At 39.9% G+C, this 24,807-nt stretch overlaps 2 protein-coding genes and 1 pseudogene across 3 annotated transcripts; 1 reads left to right on the top strand and 2 right to left on the bottom strand.

The window, feature by feature from the left end:
* Window positions 1-219: 219 nt before the first annotated feature.
* LOC148729638 (ribosome quality control complex subunit NEMF-like) lies at window positions 220-8,065 on the bottom strand (annotated as a pseudogene). Its single transcript, XR_016002435.1, has 20 exons — window positions 8,051-8,065; window positions 7,689-7,849; window positions 7,065-7,158; window positions 6,882-6,943; window positions 6,609-6,672; window positions 6,068-6,156; window positions 5,297-5,767; window positions 4,937-5,100; window positions 4,750-4,837; window positions 4,326-4,363; window positions 3,940-4,036; window positions 3,664-3,738; window positions 3,126-3,203; window positions 2,268-2,694; window positions 2,135-2,172; window positions 1,745-1,783; window positions 1,261-1,367; window positions 928-971; window positions 593-672; window positions 220-391 (listed from the first exon to the last, which is right to left on the bottom strand). The product of XR_016002435.1 is annotated as a ribosome quality control complex subunit NEMF-like (transcript).
* A 2,364-nt stretch (window positions 8,066-10,429) lies between these two features.
* LOC148729637 (hapless 2-like) lies at window positions 10,430-22,475 on the top strand. Its single transcript, XM_088725672.1, has 17 exons — window positions 10,430-10,702; window positions 11,317-11,463; window positions 12,895-13,056; window positions 13,180-13,322; window positions 13,582-13,750; window positions 13,967-14,089; window positions 14,751-14,893; window positions 16,351-16,393; window positions 16,513-16,700; window positions 17,043-17,154; window positions 17,641-17,776; window positions 18,086-18,183; window positions 18,324-18,688; window positions 19,176-20,013; window positions 20,350-20,439; window positions 21,350-21,445; window positions 22,055-22,475. The coding sequence occupies exons 1-14, from the start codon at window positions 10,520-10,522 to the stop codon at window positions 19,966-19,968; spliced, it is 2,805 nt and encodes a 934-aa protein (XP_088581798.1). The 5' UTR covers window positions 10,430-10,519; the 3' UTR covers window positions 19,969-20,013; window positions 20,350-20,439; window positions 21,350-21,445; window positions 22,055-22,475.
* Window positions 22,476-22,611: 136 nt separating this feature from the next.
* LOC148729636 (transcriptional adapter 2-beta-like) lies at window positions 22,612-24,516 on the bottom strand. Its single transcript, XM_088725673.1, has 5 exons — window positions 24,415-24,516; window positions 24,281-24,309; window positions 24,068-24,150; window positions 23,500-23,562; window positions 22,612-23,001 (listed from the first exon to the last, which is right to left on the bottom strand). Exons 1-5 carry the CDS (start codon window positions 24,429-24,431, stop codon window positions 22,879-22,881), a joined length of 315 nt encoding a protein of 104 aa, XP_088581799.1. The 5' UTR covers window positions 24,432-24,516; the 3' UTR covers window positions 22,612-22,878.
* Window positions 24,517-24,807: the final 291 nt, after the last annotated feature.

Here is a 24,807-nt window from a genome sequence, read left to right as displayed (position 1 = left end):
TATCGAACCCAGGATGCAGTCTTTACCAGAAATTGCCCAGAACTATATAGGTTACCTGACGCGCTTACATCAATCATGTGCGCACAGAAATATTTGACGATTAAAATGGATTATGTAAAATAAATTACAAGAAGTAAGCTGACCATTAGAAAAAGACTTGGACACTACAAAAATAATTAATAATATTAATAATAATCATAATCAACGAAGAAAAACGTATTTGACGTGTAGTCGATTAACCACGTGGCGGTTTATTAACACTATTTCTTTGGATAAAAAGGAATCTCCACAGTAATTCTTGCAATGTTACAGATCATTTCTTCTTCTTTTTTTGAAGGTTTGGTGCTGAAACTTTCACTTTTCCTGGAATGTAACGCGAAAGATCGTTGTCCTAGAAATAGAGTGGAAAACTAGTGAAAATTTAAAAAAAAAAGAAAAAAAGGAGAAGCACTGTCAGGGTTGGTTTGCACAAAAGCTGTGAAGTGCGATTGACGCTTAGAATGCAAATAATGTGATGAATTACTTAAAGTTCAATAACATCGTTGACTGCTTCATCTACCTACTAAAGTATCCCGAGCTTTGAAATTTTTACCTTGAGACTTTTAATTAAATCTTTCTCTCGCTGGGAAGCTTCTTTGGAAAACAGAAAAGTGCCCAACGCCGTCTTGGCAGCTAAGGAAGGAAACAAAACCTGTTAAATTTATATTTGTTTTTCACGAATCACAGGACGAGGTGAAATGTATCATTCTCGATTTTGTCGTCTAAAAAATTCTTATAAACTTGAGTTACAAATTATTTAATAGAACTCCCTCACCGAGTAAATTCAAATCCGAGTTGGCCGAGTAAATTCAGAGAAAATTCATAGAAAATTTAGAACTGAGCATCAGCAGAATATTTTGGGAAGAAAATCCGTACAGTTTTTCTAACCTTTTCCTCGGCGAGCTGTACCTGGAGTAAGTTTCACTTTAAACCTGTCGAAGAAATGGAAAAGAAAAGACAAATAAAACACACACACATCACTTATCTGAGAACTAGATAGGGGGGGGGGGGGGGAGGGAGGGCTCTTCGATCGTCATATTTTATTCAGGAGTATACCAGGATGTTTTCTCACTATAAAAGATAACTTTTCCACAGCCCTTCTGACACAGAAAGATAGACTTTGGTCAGGGCTGATCTATCACCCAAACAACTTGAGTTTAGGGTGTCTTAGAAACTTAAAGAAAAAAAGAATAGTAAAAAAAAAAAAAACCGCTGTCTTACTTGTAGTTTTGTACCGCACCGTATGGAGCACACACAGGAATTGCAAACAGCAGTAAATCTTCAGACAGCGGACAACCTGTAAGAGAATCAAGCAGCGATACAGCTTCCTGCAAAGCAACGAAAATCGCCGAAAAGTTACCCAAGCATGACATCAACGGCAATCGACAGAGTTTGAGTTTCTCACAATCTTGCTTAACTCAAAATATTCGGATTGACTGTGATCAAAATATTTTTTGCGGTTATTCTGAAACGGTGAATCATAAATCACGCTTGTAAGTAAAATCGGAGTTGACTTTTGTCGCAAGTTGCTGTGAAACCGTCATGCTATAACCAACCATTATCGAGTAATAACAGCACATTACTAAAATGAAACAGGCAAAGAATAAACCAAGTTATGAGCTGGGATGGTTAGAATTTTAAGAATCGTTTTTTAAAAAAAAAAAACCTCCAAAAAAATCTCAATTGAAATTATTTCATTGCGTACTTTCGGTGCTTCGTCTTCTGCTTCGTCATCTGATACAGCCTGAATGAACGCAAAAAAAAGATCAATTTATATTAACTCGCGAAGTAACGAGAAAAGAAGTACTGCCTGGGATTTATTAAAACATAAAGAAAACAAATAAGTGAGTGAAACGCAATAAATACGCTACAAATATAAATATAAACAAATTAATAAATGAGTTTCTTCTTTACATTGTCGTAAAATGTGTAATTTATAATCACCAAACAGGGTGTCATGTCACTTTTCAAGTTTGCATGGCATTTTGTTTACGACCTCTGACTGTTAATCTCGCTAAGGCTGTAAAGTTTGATAAGGTTTGAAGTATTTACAAAATACTGAAAAGTACATAGTACAGCCGAACTGTCTACTTACAATGTCCTTTTCTTTCTCAGAATTCCCATATTTCGCACCTGAAAATAGAAAAAGCTGATTTACACTTCAGCACTTTCGGTATTTTACGGTTAATTACATAAGAAAAACATTCATAAAAAAATGATTGTTGTACCTTCATCTTTTGGAGCACCCTCTTTGAGAGAATTGTCTTCTACACTGACTAGTTCCAAACTGCTCGCTTCACCAGCTTGTCTATCAGAAGAGTTCATCAAACCAGTCGCTGTCTCTTTACTGTCAATATCGTTACCTTCTCTATCGCCTTTATCCTGATAGACGCTTGAGTTTTGATTTGTAAAGTTTGTTTTTTTGCCTTTGTTTTCTTCCAAATCTTGCCTGGACTGGAAGCTGTTGTCCTGATCTTGGTTTTTACCGCCTCCTGTTGCAGACAGATTATTTTGATTTGAGTATTGGTCTTTGCTTGTCTGGGTTTCCCTTTTCCCTGGTTTACCGCTGGCTGGCCTGTTGGCGCAACTTCCTTTGCCCGCCTTCTTGTCTCTTTTCCTCTTATCAGCTTTGCTTTCTTTCGAAGGCCCAGCAGACTATAAGAGGAAAAAAACCAGCATTGTTTAAGAGGAAAAAATAAAAAAATTATCATACATCTGAAGTATTGGGAAACGGCCGTGGTGCATTAGCTCACCATAATTCATGTCAAAATGTCTCGGGTCGGTTTACGCACAATGTTTCTCCATCATCCACTGTTCATTGCAATCACCAAACTGTCCAGGAATCAAGACGTTATATTTGGGAGTACCTTTGAAGAATTCTCATTCTATCCATGAGAGTTGTAATAGACTTGCAGTTACTTGAGGCCACAGAAAACACTACAAGCTGTAGCAGGTATGCAAGTCAAGCCTCATTTTGGTGCAGCCTTGCCAGTGAACCTCGTTCCGATCCAGACTCATTTCACCCTTTACAGATTACGCAAGGGGTAGGATAAATTCGATACTTTTTACATGCTAAAAATCATTACCGCTAAAATCTCCATTTTCATTTGTCGTTCCTCTTCATCCTGTTCGCCGTATTTCTCTTTTATTTTCCTAAGTTTGGTCTGAAAAGTGAAAAAAGTATAAATTGCTTTAAGCAAAGCCACTAAATCCTTCTGACAGGCCTTAATTAGCACGGGTAATTCCTTAGATTTGTTTTTATATCGTTCCCGTTCATTTAGATAACAAAAGGGTGTAGACTTGAAATATCCAATTTTTTGTCGCTAATTTCAGGCCGGTCACGCTGGAAAATCATTCGTTAGCTTCCAAGTCTGTGAATTGTTATTAAAATCCTTAATGTTCATTATTTATCACGCTGCACAGAGTGGTCCATATTTAATGTCTGTTGTTTAAAATGAACGAGCGGAACTAGAATGAATTCATTCTAACCACTTAAATCTACTATCATGCTCAGTCAAAGAAAGTGAATCTTAAACTTTCTCTGTGACATAAATAATCAACTAAATATTCACTTCTCCTCGCCGATATTAACAGTCTAACAGGGTTGAAAAAAGTGTGTCGAACCTTTTGTCCTCTCTTAGGTGGCTGCTGCTGTTGCTGTTTTTGTTTTTGTTTTTGGTGATGGTTTTGTTGAGATTTCTGTGGATAATATTATTAAGGATCAGAAGATATTAGAAGCTGTTTCCCAAAATACTTTCAAAGCGAAATGCGAGGTCGAGCAGATATAAATGCTCTGATATTTTGCTGAATCCCCTACCATGAATTAAAACATAGGCTAATGAAGAGGATTTACAAGGGCTCATTTTCGACATCACCATTAAAAGCAGAATGCAAACGTACCTGGTCATATTCTTCTCCTTCCTCTGTTTCTTGCTCCTTCTCATTCGCCTGCAAAGAGCCGTCTTCACCTTGTCTGACCTTCTTCTTTCGATTCTCTCTGAGATAAATTCGATTGTAATCATTAAAAATCTGTGGTGTACCTTGGTCTCGCAATAAAAAAATATGCCAATGTAAGATCAATATTGAGCACAAAGTAGCTTGGTATTGCACCTTCCCTTTTGAAAGAAAAGTGAATACACCTTAATTTTATAAAACAGTCGCCGCGTAAATCAGAAGACAAGTGACAAGTGGCTGCACTTCATTCATAATACAGATTTGTGCTCACTGCAGCGTGTCATTAAGTGAGAGTCTAGATTTACATGCGCAGGATCATGGCTAATTATTACCTCCTCTGTTTCGCTGATAGACGCTGTTTGTTTGCGGGCTGAAAAGAAAAATAATGAGGAATATTAGGCGACGTTTCGATCGCTCGAGTGCTTGAAAACTAAAACAAAAACTGTAACAAAAACCAGAGTAAGTTCAGGCCATTGCTCTGAAGCGCTAGAAAAAGTGAGTGACCAGGTGACGCGCGTTTTTCTTTTTCTTTCATCTGATTGGTTGAGGAAGTGAAGCAAGTTTTCTGGACCAGCTATAAAGGTATGGAAAGGAAAGCCAATCTATTTCCTGATGAAGTTTTTGATACGATAGGCAGTTTCTTCATAAGATCACGAAAACTGGCAAACTGAAACTCGGCTATAAGTTGCGCTTTCTTGCATTTTGCTATTCATGAAATGCAAGGGCGAGGAATGACATCTCAAATTCTCAAGATACTTGTTTGGTTTCCTCAGGATCAACACTTTCTCCTTCTTCACTATCTCTTCGGCTATTGCTTCTGCTTGTACCTCGCTGAAGGTGTACTCTAGAAACGAAGATAAAAGCACGATAAATTTAGAGTTAAACAATAGACTTAAACATTGCCATTGAAAATTAATCTATTAAAAATACAAACAAAACTTACTTTCCCTCCTTCGTAAGCTGTATATCGATGCTTGTATCAGGAAACAAGCTGTCTTCTTCATCATCGTCTTCTAGAGTAGCTGCCCCTTCGACAGCAGAATTCGGTGGATTTTCTGCCTCGCCTTCGTCACTTGGAATGCTCAGCTCTTCCTCTCCTTCAGCATCCTATGTCAAGTTCAAAGTGTTATATCATTGGATCGTTTCCCGATATATTTGGGTGGAAAAAATGCAAACGTTATTGTGTAAACAGTCTGTGTTATAATGTAAAGCTCTCATTAGCTAGTAATCAAAACAAAACAAAAAACAAACAAAACACGGTTGCTGGGAAATCAAGCACCGTTGAAAATCTCTCGGACCTTACCTCTACTATTTCAGTATCCTCCACAGCTCTGACTTTTCTCTCGTTCAAGTGATTCTCGATGGACGTTTCATCCAGTTTAAACAAAAAACCCGCAAAGCCCATCATGAGGTAACATGGCGGCAAGAAGTTCTTTTTGCCCCTAATCATGAAGCTTCCTGTGGTAAGGTACTCTCCTGTGGGTGCCGTCTTGGACACCTGCGAATGATGCACCCACCAGGCTGAGGTCACAATCCGTGCCTCCCACGCAGCACTGTAGGACACCGCCATGCAACCGGCTTCTTGCCCAAAACATATAGCCAGTGACCGAGCACGGGATACAGTGTAGAAAACAGTGTAGAAATAGAATGCAAAGTGAGCCACAACAGACCTTGTTCTAGATGTCTTTTGACCACAAGTTCGTTCTGCTGTTGGTTTCGGCCACCAATTACCAGGTAATTCTCAGAACTGATAAACCAAAGAAACTTCTCAAACCTAAAAAAACAAAAGAAATATTCATTTAATTCCCATCCCAGGAGATATATATTCATGTTATCTGCATCACTAATAACACATTCTTCAACATATTATTCCCTCTCTGTCTTCTACATTCATCAAGGCTCACTCCGGCTCAAGTTACCTAATTCACGCTTCTTACAACTCGTCTGCTTATCAGAATGGTGGTGTGTATGGCCGGCCTAAATTGTGGATAACTCTTGATGTAAAACGTTGAAGGAAAAGTAAACGCTGATTGACTGTTATGACAAACTACTTCAAAGCTGCTTTCATTCTTACCAATATGTTTTCCATGCTTTCTTAATTCTTGTTGTAGTCTCAACTTCTTTCAAGGTTTCCTTCGTTTTTCGCTCCGCTGATTTTAACGCCTGCGGTTAATAACAGTTAGATTTATCATGGGGATTTGCAAATTAATTTAATTTAATTTTGTCCGTTTTCACTGCATTATTTGCAGTGGGGAAGGACTAGAAAGGAACATAGGAACCATTCGTGCTAGTCCACCCTCCCACCCATCCCACCCCAGGGGAGGACATCCATCACACAGTAATCTCGTGTGTGGGAAATTAACGTCTCCTACCCCTAACCCTGCAGGAGACGGGACCTCCATTTATTCGTCCCTATCCGAGAAGACTAGAATATCTAACCATTTCTTGATGTTATAGAAAGGTAGCAAATTCTTCTCAATTATTTTAAGACCCTGAGTGTTGGTCCGGTCGGGGCTCGAACCCTCGACCTCCCGCACAACAGTCCAGCGCTCTATCCATTGAGCTAACCGGGAGGCGGTTAAGCAACCAACAACCTGCGACACTGGGTAACTAACCTTTTCCGATGCATCAATTGTCTTCTGTTCCTTTTTGGAGGAAAATTTCTTCTTGTCATAAAAGCTGCGACGACAGGAGTGAGGATAAGTTCTACTGCAAAACTGGGGATACCACAAAGAGATTGCATACAGGACAAAAAGGTCTTTAAGACACCATCATATCAGAACAGCGACTAAAATCCGTTAAGGAATGAAATCATTTTCCCTTCTACATGAGGCGCCAGGAATGGTCGTAAACAAATAGAAATATTCTCAGTACATAACTTGCCGTACCTTCGTGCATTGGCATATGCAGATAAAGCCAAGTTGATGTCAATTTTAGTAAATTTAGAGCCCTGCAAGATGGAGAAAGTGTACATCCATAACTAACTTCACGAAGGAGCACTGGGGGTTGCAGAACTATAAGAAAAATTTTGCGTGTCGAGAAAGCACAGTGCACAGCAGTCAGAGACATACCTTGGTTTTTTTCTTCCTTTTCTTTTTTGTACTTTCATCATCTTCTTCTTCTTCATCTGAATCAGGGTCTGATTCCGAAGAGTCGTACGGATTCCTACAGAATAATGTCGCAAAATGTATGGAATCATATTCACAAAGCAAGCAAACTCGGTTTTTGAAAAGAGAAAAAGTTTCTAGAAATCCTTCGCCAAGATTTTTGGGGTTGCCTCTGCGAGACAAGGTCTCCTTTTTCTTTTGCTGTCCTCATGAAATAAAGGTAACGAGAGACATTCCTGTGCAAAGCCAAAGGAGGTAACAACGAGGACGAAATGTAACCTACGCAATTTAAAGGAGATACAGAGATGGGTAGAACAGTGGATACCTAAAACCAGTGCAATAATAAAGTTTTGAAATGGTGACTTCTTGACGCTAAGCTGTGTCTATGGCACAAAAGCCTGTAGGGCGTAGCAATCAATCAAAAGTAATTTTAATGGATCAAACACCTAAAGATCCAAACTAAAGGAAGAGAAATCAGATGACTTTCAGCAACCAGGTCTAAGAATCCCACTTAGGCACTCAAAAATGCTAGCGATCTAAACATTTGGTTAGGAGCCTACTGAAAGATGCCCAAAAAAGATATCAGACCTGAGGTGCATGGTGATATGATTAGTTTCCAGTTTTAGTGCACCAATAGCACATGCCACAGGGTCTCCTTGTGACTGTGCCTCTTTCAAAATGTTGTTGATTTCAGACCAATCAATCTGGTTTGCTATGGCGCTGTTCACGATCAGGATTGCTTTATCCACCTAAAACATATAAGAAATCATCTTTAAAAAGTTCTAGTTTTGCACTTTGGTTAACATGTTTTCATTTTCGCGATGTAGTCACTACTGACGTCATTTCCAAATACGAGTTGTACTTTGACGTAATTTCCACATACGGTTAAAATTTGATGTAGCTTGTACTTTTAAAAACATGATGTCCCACTTTAAAACAAAATAACAAACACGTCCATAGTTCATTTCCTCCGGAATCTTCGGGTGTCAGTTGAAACGTAGGGACGGATATAAACTGTAGGTTACCCTGACAGATAATATAGTCCTTCGTGACACATTACAACTTCAACATTCCTCGTTTAGGCTAAAGATTTTATTGGGAAACAAATTTTTTTTTGGGGGGGGGGGGGAAACATCTTGATAAGATGATAAAAGGCAGGTAAACTTTTACAAACATTTCATACCGGTAACGAGAAAAGAAGAAATTCGAGCGTTGAGTTGCATTGCTAATCTTACAACCGGAAAACCACGGTCTTTCTTGCCAGGACACTTTTGTTGTATTTAATACTCAATAGTTAAGCTGAAACTTTAATTGTGAAGGAAGAGGCACCTTGGAGAAAAATTCAAAACGGATCAATAAATTACACAATGGCTTTAATCACAATAAATTTACAAAATCGTGTCTTTCATTTTGCTCATTATTCTTTTAATTAAATTTTTAATTTTCACAGTTTATTTTTGCTCTTGATTATGAAAGATCTCACTTCTGAAGCGATGATTTAGATTTGAAGAAGTATATGTTTGTTATTTTATCAAATGTTAATATATGTTACTGTTGGTTCGCGTGAATTGAGAAACTTTGCACAATAGAGTCGGCCTTTTCCAGTTAGATACCTGAGGGTTTGTAGTTAGAATTTTAAGAGGCGTTTCAAACCAGTGATGCTTGCTCTATTTCTGACGATGAGACTTAGTCGAATAACTTAGAGTAGTTTTTGTTGAGGAGTTCCGTTCTGACAATAGAGAGTTGAATGAAGCAGGTGGGTTCCAAGCCAACGCACGTGACAGTTATTTATGTTGTCATGACGTGAAACATTTCCCGCTCGTTATCAAAGTCACGAAAAAATTATATTTGGATTTATTTTTCATTGTTCGCATATCAAAGGCAGCATTATCAAAGCAGAAAGATTGACTAAATTCATCGCTTTGCCCCTATAGTACTGCCGGACCAAACGAAATAAAATGTCGCTATCGTGTTTTATAGGCCCAAAAATATAATACGCGTGCGTGCTTTTTTTTTGAAAGAGCTTATTTCCCCAACCTAGGAGTCAATAACAGGCTCTCTATCTTCTAGGTGCAAAATATACACGGTTTAAATGAAACATCGATTTTTAAACTAAGGCAATATTTAAGGTTAAGGGACAAATGAAAAGTTTTGTTTGTTTCAAATGATTTTCAATGTCAACGAAAGTACAGTTAAAGAATTAACAAATCAAGAGGTTTATTGAATCTCAATTTAGCAACCTTCCTCTAAAATCTGCAATTAGTTTGTGCAAATACTCTTTAGAGTCAGCGCTTTATAAAAACGGCTTTTAGTATAGTGTTCATGCGATCAGATATATCCGGGTGTAAGTAGCATAACAATCTAACTGTGTTTGTTTCCGTCTTATAAAATGCTTGCCTTATTTTTGCTTGATCCGGACTACAACGTTTAATTTTTCCAACGGAAACTTCTATATTTCTATATGAGACACCATTTAATTGAATTTTTTATCGTGGCTCTTTATCATTTACTTTTACATTGGATTCATATTGGAGCATTGGAAAAAACTGGCAAATCTTTGACAACTTTTTAGTAAACTAGCGAATACCTCCGGTAAGGTGACACTAGCGAAATCTAATCAATTTTTCCAAAAACCCGGGATTCGTCCGGCCCCGGGGCAAGGAAGTGAGGAAAGCTCGTAGGCGCCAGGAAATCGGCGTAATTGTCTCTGATCATATCGTGTTTTCCTTTTTTCCCTGCAGCTGCCTCTAGTGTTCAGGTTCATGCCTTGCTACGCAGCCTTTAGTCAGTTTGTCTTTTAATGTGCGCTCACATATATTTTTCGTATGTTAGGTGTTTGCAAATCGCGTATAATCCTTGAGAAAGCTGAAAAAATAATTTAAACGAGTTTCTCTATTCGAAGCAAATTGCTGATAATCTGATAAAAAATTAAAATTTGAACTTAGTTAGACAATTTATTTTGATTTTCCTTCACTTTTCAAAAGAAAAGAAAAAATTAGTCGGTCGTGTATGGAGAAAACACGTTTGCGCGAATGGCGAACGGTAGGAACTGACGTTTCGCTGCTCCCCTTTGCTTGACGGCCATTAGGGTAATGATTTTAAAAAAAAATTGCGTTTTTAACAATCTTTTTTTTTCTTATGTTCTCAATAGGATACATCTATTGCAATCATGATTCAAAAAGGCCTGTGTAGTGAGCTCGAGAGCAGGAAATTCAGTTTCTCAAGTTCAGTCCGTAGTCGCCCGCGATCGTTAATGACAGCTGCTGCATTAAAAGTGCACGCGCAAACATGCACGAGTTTAAAATCACGAATAAAATTTTAAAGAATTTTAACGGATTTGTTTACTTTATTTATGTCAGCGATCGTCGGGTATTTTGGTTATCAAGTTGGCACAAACATGAACTTGATTTTGTAGAAGAATGAGAATACTTACCGTTTTGTTGCTTTTATCAAGTTCAATTCCATCCCGAAGCGATTTGATTGCGAAAAGCAGCATAACTATTTGTGAAAATTCTGGCGGCGGAGACGATCCAATGAGTGTCGTGTACGAGAAAGCATGCGAGAAAAAGCTAATTGTTACCATGTCAGTTAGAAGTGGACAGGTAAGAGCTCTTTTAAGTTCTCTCCTGCAAGTTCAGTTCACAAGATTAAAATGTATGTTTTGATTACTCTTCAGCATGGAACTGAGCTTAGCCTAAAAAGAAACTGTAGTTTCAGTAAAATGGCGATTTTGCAGCAGCTTTAGGATAAGGATTTCCTTTTCCCAATATAAATACACATATAATGGAAAGCATATTTTTTGTCAGTGATTTCAACTTTAGGAAGGAACCACGTTTTCATGATCACGTTTTGATGTCTTTAAGTTCCTTCAATGGAATCATTGTTCATCTTTGCGATTGAAGACGAAGGGTACCGGGCTGATGTTTATCAAGATTTTATCAATAAGCTGAAAATCGGACGATTTACTGAGATCAATTCATTTTTGCACATTATATTCCGGGAAAAAATATTCTTCCATTTAGATCTCCAATATCAAAATTTATTTACAACTAACTTTGACCATATCGCCTGGCTATAAATATCCTGTTGATGAAAACCGTTTAAACAAAAAAACTATGTGAGAAATGTGTTGTTGATGGAAGTTTATTCACAGGTGAGCTTTGATTAAAAAGGTTCCTTTGTGAAGCAATCATTAATTCCCTTCCTTTTCCCTCAGAATGGCAGTGAGATGCTCAAGACTGTATCGAACGTGAGCAAAGTTTATGATGAAGTTGAAAGAGAGCAGGCTCGTCTGTACAACCCATTTATTATAACTCTAGCTAAGACACCGGTTCATCTCACATATCCTTACTACTACAGAGGGGTAAGTAGTGGATTTGCGTCTGGACTGAAAGGATAAGGGGGAGGGGGAAAGGTTAGGGAATTGTATAGATCGTTTTCACGTGACGTCACAGAATTAATTTCCGCCATGTTGGTGCACATCCGAGTCACGTGTTTCAGTAAGAAATATATGCAAACAGAGTCCAAAGTTATAATTCTTCTCAGTTCACTGTCGAAAATTATGGCTTCCGAGGAAAAAAAAAATTCTTCGTCTGATCCTGACAATGTTGTTCAAATTCCCCTGTCTGATTACGCTAAAAAGCTGAATGGGAAAGTCAGAGAGCGCTACGTTAAGAAAATCTCGACGATTGGAATCGATCCTGCCTTGATAGAGGGGAAACACTTCGAACCTGACTGTCTTCCGCCGGTTGAATCGACAGATTTACTCTGTTATTTGGTTCTTGAGACCAGCTTTTACACGCAAAAGCAATTTAAAGCCTTTCGTAGTCTGGAAGCTTACAATCAAATGGTTTCGGGGTTTGTTTACAACGTGCAAGGGCATATGGTCGCAAGCAAGTTTGTCGTGTTGGCGAAAGTGCGGCACTCTCAGCGGATGAACGAGGCCTTGATTCCAATCTGGATCATTACCGAGAAAGATGGAACAATAAACTGCGCGCATTGTCTTGGATGTAAGGCTGGACTTGCTGAATCATGCTCGCATATTGCTAGCGTGCTTTACCATCGCTGAGTCCAAATTGAAAGAAATGTCACTGACCTTTTCCCCTGGTTCGTCAATTTTTTGTCGCTTGGCCTCGATTTCTTCCCTGAGCCGCTTTTCATTTTCTGCCGCAACACGCTTCATCTCACGATCTCTGACCCTCTCGTCTCGTTTCCCGGCAGCTTCTAGATCTGCTTGAAGCTTTTCTGCGGCATCACATTTATTATGGCCTAAATTCTGGGTTGGAATCCAATCTGGATCGTACCTATCCCACACTTTTGCAGCTTTCCCTGAGATAAAATGTCTACCACAGACTCGTCCGTGCTCCAAAATGCTGTCCGTGAGGTCTTTTCGGCTGATGGCAGAAATCCATTTTTTTCGCCTTTCCTCGCTAAGAATTCTTATTTCGTCGCCTTGATTTGTTACAACTGAAAGAATTCTTGCCATATAAACTCCTTTATCACGAACAGTTCGGGTTCCACAGCCAAAAATCGCACACAAAACCATTTTTTAGAGCTCACGCGATACGAGTTCACTGTTTACATGTGCACCAATATGGCGGCCAATTGTAAAGTGGTCACGTGACTGAAACGATACATTTGGTTTTTCTTTGGCTTAAATTGTTTACGTAGGGGAATAAAGAGAGAGAGTTTTTATACGAAACCAAAGGATTGAAAGTTCAGCGTTTGAGCCGAAAGGCTACCCCAGTTCCGTTACAACAAGTCATTTTCGGATTATCTTACTGTTTCATGGCAGACGGTGAATAATAAGCCTGTGGAAAAGGTCAAAGTGAGTGATAACGGTGGTTGGGTGTCCGGGTCACGCAATCTTTGTGATGATATGTGGGAAGCATCGAGTGATGAATCAACGTGTGGCTTTGATAAAGATGCAGAAGGAAACAAGATCTGGGATAGTCAGGTCTGTATACATAGTGACAACTTCAAAAACATATGCGTAAGACCAGTGTTCTTTCCTTTGGGTACTTTAGTGAAAATCTTCTCTACTCTATTTTTCTTTGTTTGTTTTTTTTCCTCGATGCAGGGATTTTGCTGTTGGTGTAAAGAACAGGACAAGTGGCGTGGCTCTTTTTCAGATACGACGCCATTCAGCCGAGCGGGTCTAACCTGCAAACTTTTTGGCAAGGCTCAAGCAGCAGCTCATTGTATGAAATATGACGACCTGTGGTACGTTCAACGTCAATTACTGTCAACACGCGTGCATGATAAACCAATTACGACTAAAAATGAAAAACCTGAAATGCATTCAGAAGTTTACGCGGGAAAACTGAAGCATCTCTGTCCTGACATAGTTGGCAGAGGGAACTGGTACCAGTCCCCTCTGCTAACTATGGTCCTGATTGGTTTGAATGAGGGCTGCATGGACCAAGCACTAATGGAAAACGTTGCAGCGGTTGTAAACTGTATTGTGCCATTTTTGTTGCAGGTACACAGTGAACGAGTTGGGGCGATGGGAAATGGAATTCGGCATTCACGTGAAAACCTTTGATCAAATAACCACAAAGGAAGGGAATGTGACAAAACCTAAGTGGATCCCTGGTGGGGAGATTGTCATAGGACCACATGTACGGAGGGGAAGGGGGAAATATGGCAGGGTAGGTATATCTCGTGACAATGAAACTGTTACGTCAGGTCAAGACAGCAGTTTGATTATGTGAGTCTTAATCAGCTGAAAAGTACCTTTCACCTTAGTCCTATAGATACCAAACTCGCATGAAGAGGATTTAAAGTTACTCCTTTTATAACTAGGAAACAGGTTAACTGAACTGTGAAATGTTGAATAATGATAAATTGTCTCGTATTCCTTACAGCTTCTTGCAAGTTATATTGGTGAGTTCCAGTCCCACAGACAGTTTCCAACCTTGACTGAGAAGTTCCTCCTCATTCCGTACGTCACCGATAAGATCGACCCTAAGATGCATCCACAGCTGAGGGTAGGAAATTAGGCATCTGTTTTTCTCCAAATTAATTTGTATTTAGCGAATAATTTGCTAACTTGGTCTGTTTAGTTTACAACACTATCAGCGCAAACTACCTAGGATTATCAGCGGTCACGGGTGGTACATACGCGGCTGATCAGTCTAGTGGTCCCACGCACGCGCAACTCATGATAGTGCCTCCCAGTGGGCTGCAGTTTTTAAATCACGCAGTTCCATCTTACCGATGTTTTATAGGGATCTACGATACTGACCATCGAGACAGAAGGACAGAATAAACCAACACAATGACCTCTTTTTATTACAACATTAAAAGCACAAACTCTAAAAATGAACGCTAATCATATCACAGCTTCGCTTAGCTGTGTTTGACCAATGACTCAGTGAACACGATTCATTTTTCTAAGCCAATCAGGCAGTTTGTGCTCTGTCGTTCATCCAACTTTCTCGTGAACTTCGATTAAATTTTTCGCAGGATTGAAAGGAGTGAAATGAGACCACTGCCATCTTTCTTTTGCAGGTTTCTTCACGTTTTAAGCCGTCGGTCTTGTCGCACTCATTGATATAATGCAGCTGGGCTGATAAGTCATAACGGATGTTTAATAAGTGTCATGCAGACGGGATGATAAGACTAATCAATACCTATTTCTTCATGCAGGACGGACCAGCGGATTACATGATAATAGACAAACATGAAGTAAACTACAAACCGAGCGGACCTCATGAATGTGATAAGATAGGTGTCACTTATACTGCTTTCAGGAATCAACAACCCGCTGGCTGCCAACAGAAAAAGGGCGCGTAAGTTCCGAGCTCACTGGTTATTTACTTCTTCACTTGCGATAAAAAAATGAGGTGTTCATTCATGTTCTTTCACCATTTGTCCCCTACGATTGACTAGAATCTAATTCCCCTTAAACCCTTTCACTCCAAGAGGTGATTAACATGAAAATTCTCCCTATTATATCCGTACATTATCCAGCAAACAGGTAACGAGAATACTCAAACTTATCAAGAAGCTGTTATCCTGATCTAAGATCAAAATTTTATAAAAGAATTATAAGGAAATGTATAGCAGCTAGAGGGAGAAATAGAGGATATTACATGGCCGCGCAGGGATACGAATTTTATCTTCGAGTGCTGAAAGTATCTCTCACGAGTGAGCGCAGCGAACTCGTGAGAGATACTTTCAGCACGAGAAGATAAAATTCCTATCCCCAAGCGGCCATGTAATGTTCTGTTTATTATATAGATACTGATGAAATTTCCACATAAAAGACAACTTTTTTTATTCATTTTCGAAACAGCAATTGGGTAATTATGTTGGTAACCATGGCCACCAATATCCTCACACGTGAAAGATAAAAATAGTACCTTCACTGCGCGCGGTGAAGATATGATTTTTTAGTAAAAGGAGAAATCCTGGTATTTCATCAGTATCTATATAATAATTAACAATTAGATCTTGAGAGCTGATGGTTTAACATATCAACCTTGAACACATTAACAGAGGGCACGGTAATAAAGGAAATGATCACCAACTGAAGAAACTCTCGATTGTAAAACAAATTCTTCTTTTCAGCCCCTTTGGAAATGTATACATACATACATATGTTAATTGACCACTCCCCATGGGGGCTTTTCAGGGCCAATTCCCACCCAGCAACCACCCCAGGGGAGGACATCCATCACACAGTAATCTCGTGCGTGGGAAATTAACGTCTCCTACCCCCAACCCTGCGGGAGACGGGACCTCCATTTATTCGTCCCTATCCCAGAAGACTACAGTATCTAACCATTTCTTGATGTTATAGAAAGGTAGCATATTCTTCTCACTTGTTTTAAGACCTTGAGTGTTGGTCAGGCCGGGGCTCGAACCCTTGACCTCCCGCAAACCAGTCCAGCGCTCTATCCATTGAGCTAACTGGGAGGCGGTATGGAGACCAGTATGGAGAATATGAATACTGATGGTAGGATGCAAAGGAAAGTAGGGTGCTTAGAACTAGAAAACTATGGAAAGAATTGGTTGGACTGGCCCCCATTTCTGACTGATCAGGGAGGGGAAGCTCCTTATTTTATTGCTGCAAAACAGCCTATCCATAAACTGGATAATGCTGTGCGCGCTTGGAACAAACGAGAAGAGGTACCCCCGCTGATTTCCCATTTACGAAATGATTTGAGACAATTATGTCTACGAGAGTCTCAGAAAAAGAATATAATTGGCGCTTTTATCACTGTTTTTACAATTTTCATCTTAGATGTCTCAACAATCAGCCAAAAGATTATTTTGAAGATGATCTGGTAAGTGGCGAAGTGCGTAACAATGCTTTGAGACGCTTGATAAGGGTTTTGCACAGGGGATCTTAGTACGTGAACCAGCGGTATATTCCACGAATGTTTTTTTTTCTTGTCATTGTTAGAGTCGTCGAACCTCAGGCAAGACACCATATTATTTTCCCGAGAAGTTTGGTAAGTTGGTCGGCGTCAAGAAACGTCCATTAAAAGACGACGAACAGCAGTTCATGCTTACTTATGAGGTTGACGAAGTTATGACAAGTATGGTGACGCTTCAAATCAGTGCAGATGACATCATTCTCATATACAACAGGTTCGTATAAGTCACAAAATCGCTTCGTTACGGAAAAGTTCGTAGAAACTTCAGAAAAATTTTCAAAGCCGATTGACGCATCAGAAAAATGCGTTCAAACTTTGAAGCCACGTCATGCTACTTGGCTGCTTAGGACTGAGAAAACAATTGTTCAGTTATCCTCCTCGCCGAGTCACGACGACATGGGAAATATTGGCGGGGACCCTTTCTTTCGAAAAAAAAATTTCCATGATCTGTAGACAAGGCCTTTTCAGTTGATAGTTTCCTTTTGCTGCACCCAATTAATAAGGGTCTTGGAAAGTGCAATGAACTACAAGTAAACAACCGATTCCACTCTTTCAGGGCCTCTGGTAAGATATTGAAGGCGTACGCCCAGGACTTTGAAGCGGTGTCACAAGATGGTCATTTGTTTGTTGTGGTTCAAAACACGGGATATGTTACAGCTGATTTCGCTGTAAGTATGATCAATTCCGTATGTATGATCAATAATGTGTCTGGCTGGCATGCAGCTTTCTCAGTTCAGAGAACTCGATAAATGTACATTGGAATACCGTAAACTGAATCATAAACGAAAAAGTATTTGTGTTTTTTTTTTTTTTTTACACATTCTGTGCCTTTAAGGATTATACAGATATTAAATCAATTTGTAAATGTCCATGCGCTTCTTGAATTTTTCGATCTCATTATTTATAATGTTCAGGTGGAAAAATTTCTTTTTACATTCTACAGTTTATACTAGAATTTAGGAATTAATAATGCGTACCTATCACTGCTATAATATCAAAGAATTTTGCACGTTGGGAAACAAAGTGTCTTTGAACATCACATTTAAAATCCCAATTGTTCTATAGTTTCGATTTACGTCTGTTTTCTGAGGATTCTTTATACAATTTAGAAAAAAACAGTCATGGACTTGCTAACTGTTTGCTCCGTTTTGTAGGTCGTGATATCAGAATGCTCAGGCGCAGTGGGAAAGTTCAGGGAGAAATCTTTATCAATAAATCCTCAGAAAACACACTTGTTCTCCTTTGATGTCCACGCGTATAACATGAAAGGCGGAAACTACTACTGTGTTGGTAAGAAGGGACAGTGACTCTGAAAAATGGGTTACCTGTGTAATCTGCATTGAGAGAAAGGAAACATGGCGGATTAAAAGTCAATTATTGATTTATCTGGGATGATTGCCTCCATCGAGGCCTAGTTTAGAGTAAAGATATCACCTAAGGCACTCAACGTAGTAGATATTTTATGAAAGGATTGTTGCTATTTTTTCAAGAACACACAAATTTATCTTTCTTAAGCTTCTCATATGCGTTGCCTCCCGCAACAGAGCTGCTTTTATATTCTGAAACAATACATGTACAATTTGGTGGTTTAATTTGCAGTAAAGCTGTTTGATTCCCGGCACAAAATGGTCGATAGCGCCAATGTCACCTTCACCACCACAGCACCGTGTGTTTGTGCGACAGGATGCGGCTGCAGTGTATGTATTGTCGAGTTGGTTTACATGATGGGTATATACGCTACATATATCAGATTCTGTGGTTTGTTTTCCTATTCATTGCCGCCTCATAGCGGCTATGAATAAAAAAGTGAAAGATCTTTCAATTCATTTGTTCATAGTGTTATGACACTGGTTTTAAATGCGTGGAAAGAGACGAGAAAGACTGGGACGAGGAAAAACCGACCGAGAGTGGCCTGGACTTTGGTGGCGCAGTTTCTGTATGGACAAAAGTCAAAAACTTCTTCAAGAAACTGGGAAAGATTCTGAAATTCCTAATATCCCCAGGTGGCATTGCCAGCATTTTGGGGATACTTTTGGCTCTTGGTGTTCTGAAGGCCTTCATGGGCCTCAGAAGAAAAGGGGCTGCCGTGGCACGCTTCGGAATGGGTGGTGTGAAAAAGGGTCGACATGAAAAGACAAACGATGTGGGGCAGATTGTGGTAGTAGAGTACAATAAAGAAGGAGAGCAAGTCGACCCCGTCACGTCAGTATAACGATCTATTCTTGTTTAAGGGGCAGGGTGTATGTCACTTCTACCCTGATGAAACTAGACGCATATTTGCGTGTACGCAGACGCATTTAACGGAAAAATCTAGGCACAGGCTTTAACATTTGCAAAGGATATAAAAAAATGTCATCCCCTCAGCCCGCTTTGTACATCCACGTGCTTTTCAACTAGTTCTTTAAGCCTGTACCTTGATATGTTAAGTCTTACTGATACAGATTTTTTAATATAATATAAAGTAATTATATAGAATGTCCTAGGCTGTTAAGCATACCTTTGTAAGTGGAGCTATGTCAAACTCAAGTTGTTGTTGTCACTCGATAAGCTGTCAAAAAAGCTGTGTTGCAGACTACAAGTGACTACTATGCTACCTTTCTCTAAAAGAATAACCTTTCTAGCAACGAAAAGGAGTGTTTTTCCAAAATGGAAACCCTTATTTAAAGTTAGTAACTTTTATATTTTGCAGTAAGGAGGTCACCAAGCCACGAAACAAAACCAAAGAATTTCTGTTCAACCTTATCTTCTTCCTTATCCTTCCTTTCTTACCGCTTTTTAAACTTGGTAGAAAGATCATAAAATGTTGTAAAAAGGATTCTAATGCAAAGAAAGAACAAGGAAAACAAGACGAAAGTGAAGAAGACGGAAAAGTGAAAGGACCAGATGTGGACATCTTTAAAGGAGACATCATGAAAGATGCAAGTCTGCGCGCGGAGAGTAGTCAAAGCGTGAAACTATCCGGTGAAAAAGCGGGGGTTTCGCGAGAAAGCAAAGAGAACGTAACCACGATCAAGCAAAGCCGCACAAATAGCTTAGTGATCAAAACGAGCGAGCATGGTGAAGAAAATAACATTGCAACTGGCGGAGGTTCCCAAGGAACCAAGCGCAAAATTAGCGCACAAGGGAGTAGGCGAGCGAGTAAGGAGCACGTGACTGAACCTCTAACAAACAAACTTACCAGTAAAGGAAAGGAGGAAGATACGGGAACTTCACACGTGACTGAACCGTCAGCAGACAAACCTACCAGTGAAGGAAAGGAGCAAGATATGGGAACTTCCCACGTGACTGAACCGCTAGCAGACAAACCTACCAGTAAAGGAAAGCAGCAAGATACGGAAACTTCACACGAGACTGAACCGTCAGCAGACGAACCTACCAGCAAAAGAAAGGAGCAAGATACGGAAACTTCACAAGTGACTAAACCGTCAGCAGACAAACTCACCAGCAAAGGAAAGGAACAAGATGCGGGAACTTCACACTAATCTAACAAACTGACTGTGAAGAAAACTGAACCCTCAGAGCCACAGGTAAGAGATAATTATGTCGGTGTCTTGGAGACTGAACGAAATTTGCTGAAATTACTTACTATTAAATTATACTTCATTCTTCGGTCGTTAGAGATGAATGGAAATTGGGGTAGATAAACAATTTCGAAGTCCTTGGTACTTCGTATTGCTGTTTTAGCCGGAAAAATTGATGGTTTTTCTTTCCGGCAAAAGCGCTATCATTTATGGGACCCCTTCCCCCCACCCCTCCACACTTCGCCCCATTTTCCAATAACTTACTCCGGATTTTGAGGGACTCATGACTAAGAAATCATCATACAGTTAATTCAAAATTCACACCCCCCTTGTTTCATTCAGGTTCCAGAAGATATCAGACAGCTCACAGAGGCTAATCCGTTAATTTATCACAATTACTTCGATACAGACGCTGTTGCTGATGAACTTGAGGTACGGCCTGTCTCACAGTACGAACGACTCCTCGTGGAGGCTATATAATAGTAGCTAGAGTGACGTACCTCCTGTTTTACACATAAATTCAATTTCTTGTTTTGTTTGTTTGGGCTTGTTTGTATTTATTGTTTTTCAATTGGCCTGTGAACGTTCACCCTGTCTACGAAGGGCGTTTGAAACATTAATGATGTCAACGATTTGTAAGACTCTACTCACATAATTATGTGCCTATCCTACCTCTGACCTCTGTGTCGCCGCTCAGTTTGTAGAACAGTTACAAAAGTGGAACTTGATCTGATTCGAATATCCAAGGAAACTCGGATTTCCCACACTCGTTAAAGTATTCAAACACCTTTAATTATAGTTCATTTCAAATTACACCTCAGATTGCTCCCCCGGAATTAATCTCCACTCTCAGTAGGTTCTTCTTCTCCAGTTACTCACAATTATAACAGTCACAGATCAGAGTTACATAAACAAGTGACTTTCGTAATCTCAAACCGGCAGCCGGGGGTCCAGCCGCGGGTCCAGCCGGGGATCCAGCCGGGGGTCCAGCCGGGGGTCCAGCCGGGGGTCCAGCCGGGGGTCCAGCCGGGGGTCCAGCCGGGGGTCCAGCCGGGGGTCCAGCCGGGGGTCCAGCCGGGGGTCCAGCCGGGGGTCCAGCCGGGGGTCCAGCCGGGGGTCCAGCCGGGGGTCCAGCCGGGGGTCCAGCCGGGGGTCCAGCCGGGGGTCCAGCCGGGGGTCCAGCCGGGGGTCCAGCCGAGGGTCCAGCCGGGGGTCCAGCCGGGATGATCGGGAAAATTAAATAACGTAGAGAGTCTTTAGGTCAAGAGAATTTTCCGAACCAGCCTCCCACGGCCATGGCCAGTTCCTAGCTATTTAATGATTAATTTTTATTTATCTTCAGGATCACGGTGAGCAGTTTTCTTTGGCTGGAAAAATAACCTGCATACCACGTCCCACAAGCATAAAGTACAGATTTGATCTATTGATGGCATTGCAGGTGAGAAAATGCAGATTCACACCATAACTTGGCTAAAAATAATAATCTGGCAACGTTTGAAACGCTGTAACGTTGCGTTTCCAGCATGCCTTTATATTTGTGCTCAACAGGAGAGATTCGTGCCTTTGTTTTCAGTCATTTTGCATGTTGTTGCCTACAGATTGTGTCTCGAAAGAAATACAGGAAAAGTTGATTTCACCTTATTGAACTCTGAGATTTGTCTAGAAAACACAAACATCCTTGGCTCACTCACGTTTGCTATTGTTTGAGGCAACTTCGTGTCTAAGGTCTTTCTTCTACGAGAGACCCTGGAAACGAACTCCAGCTTGAGACCGTCGACATGATATTACTGTGACTGCCATCGACTTTGAGATATTATTGGTGGTTACTTCACCTTTCGGCACCCAGGCAATACATTCAATTATACACTAGAATTAGAATCTCTCCTGTTGACTGTTCGTAGCGTTGCCACTACGCAATCTCAACTTAAAAAATTGTAGGCATAGATGTAAAATTGACTTTTGTTATCGATCTCAGTTAACTAAAAGCGCTAAGGTCTATTAACGTTACATCCTGGTAATTATTCCTTTGATTTTTCTTTTTTGGTAGATTTGCGGTAACCAGAATAGGGAGCAGGTCTTGTTGAATTTCCCAAAAACTCTCGACCCATATCTCTTTTCAAAGTTAATGACAGCTCAAGAAGTTCGAGAACGGATTTCTTTACAACCTAAAGCTCCCTGCCTTAATCTTAAGTAATCCTCAAACTACTATGCCTTTACTTCTCCATCGTGAAGTCTTAAAGTCACTTTTTTTGAGATGACACAGCTCATCTACCCTTTTATTCAAAATTCTAATTACCTTTCCCATTGTAAATTTATAACAGCCCAAATGAAATGTTCGATAAGTTAAAGTAAATAAAAGCACCCTCCTTTTAGGCGCAGCTTCAAAGAGTCTTTATAAGACAAAACATTTGGCTTAGCAACATAAATGAAAGCACGACAAATGGCTTAAACTTGAAAAGAGTGAAGGACGATCGAGGGATGTAATCACTGGACGGAGGGTAGCCTTAAAAGGGATAGATCGGAACACGTAAAAGAGGCGCGAGCGAACAAATACACGCACTCACAAACACAAAATTCACCTCAAGTAAATAGCTATCCGCTATCTGTTAGTATCATAGTTCACTTTAATTTTTAATTTAGCCTTTTTTTTTCAAACACTTTCAACTCGTCTTAATTTTTTACGGCTGGACTCGCCGCTTACATATGGGCTAAAACTGTACACTTCAATCTTTCTTAAATAGTACCTAGAATTAAGAAGAATATGGGCCTAAATATTTACATTTCTTTCGTATATTCTGTAATCAAATAGTATTGAGACGTCACTATGTATCGTACCACCCACTCGCATCGAATGACTATGTGGTGTAAGCATCACGAAGTGGCGACCCAGCCGCTCTCTTTGAGGAAATTCATGATGTGTTTTCTGTGTGTTTTGTCGAGATTCGGTGGATATCGAGTTTTAACCTGAACACCTTGTCTTCTCAGGAGATTATCCTGTAGACGGAAGCAACTCATCAGGCTTCTTATATGTTAAAAACGCAAGATTATCGACAATGTATCATACATCATCTTTTGGCTGTAAGACATTACGTAATAAGGTGTAAATCAAAGCGGAAGTATATAAAAACCTCCCTATCAACGGGGAAGCTCTTTCTCTACTGTTTCCAGGTCGGCTCGCTTTAAGAATCGATATCCTTTGTTATCTAGGGAGGGGCATGGGCTCATTTACCAATCAGCAGCTGAATCTGATTTGGTGTAAGAAGCTAGGTATCTAATGCTGCTGCGTGGGTAGGGGGGGTAGGGGGGTGTTACAATATAATTTGGTTTTTACAACTGAGTTGATAATGTAAATTAGCCATCGCAAAGAGTTTCTAAGCTGAAGTTCTAGCGTTAGCCCTTCGTCGGAGCGGTCACTACATCATATTAATAGTCACATTCTTCGTTGAAAATCAAAATTAAGAACATTCTATTCTCTCTAATGTCGGAACTCACCTTTAATACAATTGTTTTGATTGTGAGATAAAATCCAGGTTTCATGTGCATAGACGCGCAGAGCTGCCATGACAGAGAAAAAAACATTTTTCAGACGGCTATTGAAGAATAGGCTTATATCAATACTTTCCAAAAGAGCAGTTTTCAAATGAGCGTCCAAGGACGGTGGCGCAGGATTACAACACTTCGCTCAGTAATTGGTCTAGAAAGCTTGCGTCATCCTTTCGACCAATCAGATGCAAAATCAAAACTAATCGCGGCTTATTCACTGATGTTTTCCCGCGCTTGCGGCAATTTTTATTTTCAGTTCTCATTGGCTCCTTGCGATATTTTCCTTTGTTTTGATTGGCTGTTACGATTATTTTGGTTTTGGTTTTACAACATTCATTCGAGAAGCGCTCTAATATGGACTCTAATTTGTCCAACGTAGGAGGCGCCTCCAAAGTCCAGGGAAAACATCAACGTTTACATTCCGACGTGTTTGCTAACAAGTACATCACACTACAGTGTTTTGCTTTGTCAAATGTTTTGATGAAACGTGTAGTTAAACCCCAGCCATTCTCCTTACCTGTCTCTCTATTAATGACAGTAAATTGTAGGTGGGACAGTTTTTCATTTGATCTTCAAAACTTGGCGACGATAACGACCGATCTGCAAAGGAAAAACAAACAATTGAATTGCGTATTTTGAAATTTTAGTCTACGGACTCGAGTGATGTATACTGGCGTCCAGAATTGAGGATAGCACTTTTTATCTCATTGAAATCGTATATCTTTGGTACCTTTTTCATCCTTATCTTCTGACGCGGCCCTACAATGGAAAAATAAAATGAACAAATAAAACACTGGGATATATTAAAGAATCTGCAAAGACGGGAAACTCAAGCCAACAATCCATAATATTGGATTCACTTACTCGTTCTTTTTTCCCATCGACACATTCGTCCTTCTTGGTTGGGTTCCACCCTAGAGGTACCGGAAAAATACTATTTCTAGTTTTGTAAACATATACAGATGTCTTGGAGCCGTTTTGATGGAATTTTTACCCTATTTGACTCTGTCTGTTAAAAATAAAATTAAAAAAACAACAAAAACGAAACACGTAAAAGCATGAATAATCCGACTGAATAAGTGTAATTCATTTGTGTTGATGTTTAATAGTGCTACAATGAAAAGTTACCAAATTTTCATTGTTTTCGTGTAACGCCCCAGACTAAGGAATATCTTTTGCCTCTTAATTTCCCCATGTTCTTGTGCAATTGAGTGCCTTCGTGTGGACGCCTTAAGGGACTAGTCCCTGCTATCGCTC

Source organism: Stylophora pistillata, chromosome 6 (assembly GCF_964205215.1).
Source record: "Stylophora pistillata chromosome 6, jaStyPist1.2, whole genome shotgun sequence".
NCBI lineage: Eukaryota > Metazoa > Cnidaria > Anthozoa > Scleractinia > Pocilloporidae > Stylophora > Stylophora pistillata.
This window is presented reverse-complemented; position numbering and strand designations above follow the sequence as displayed.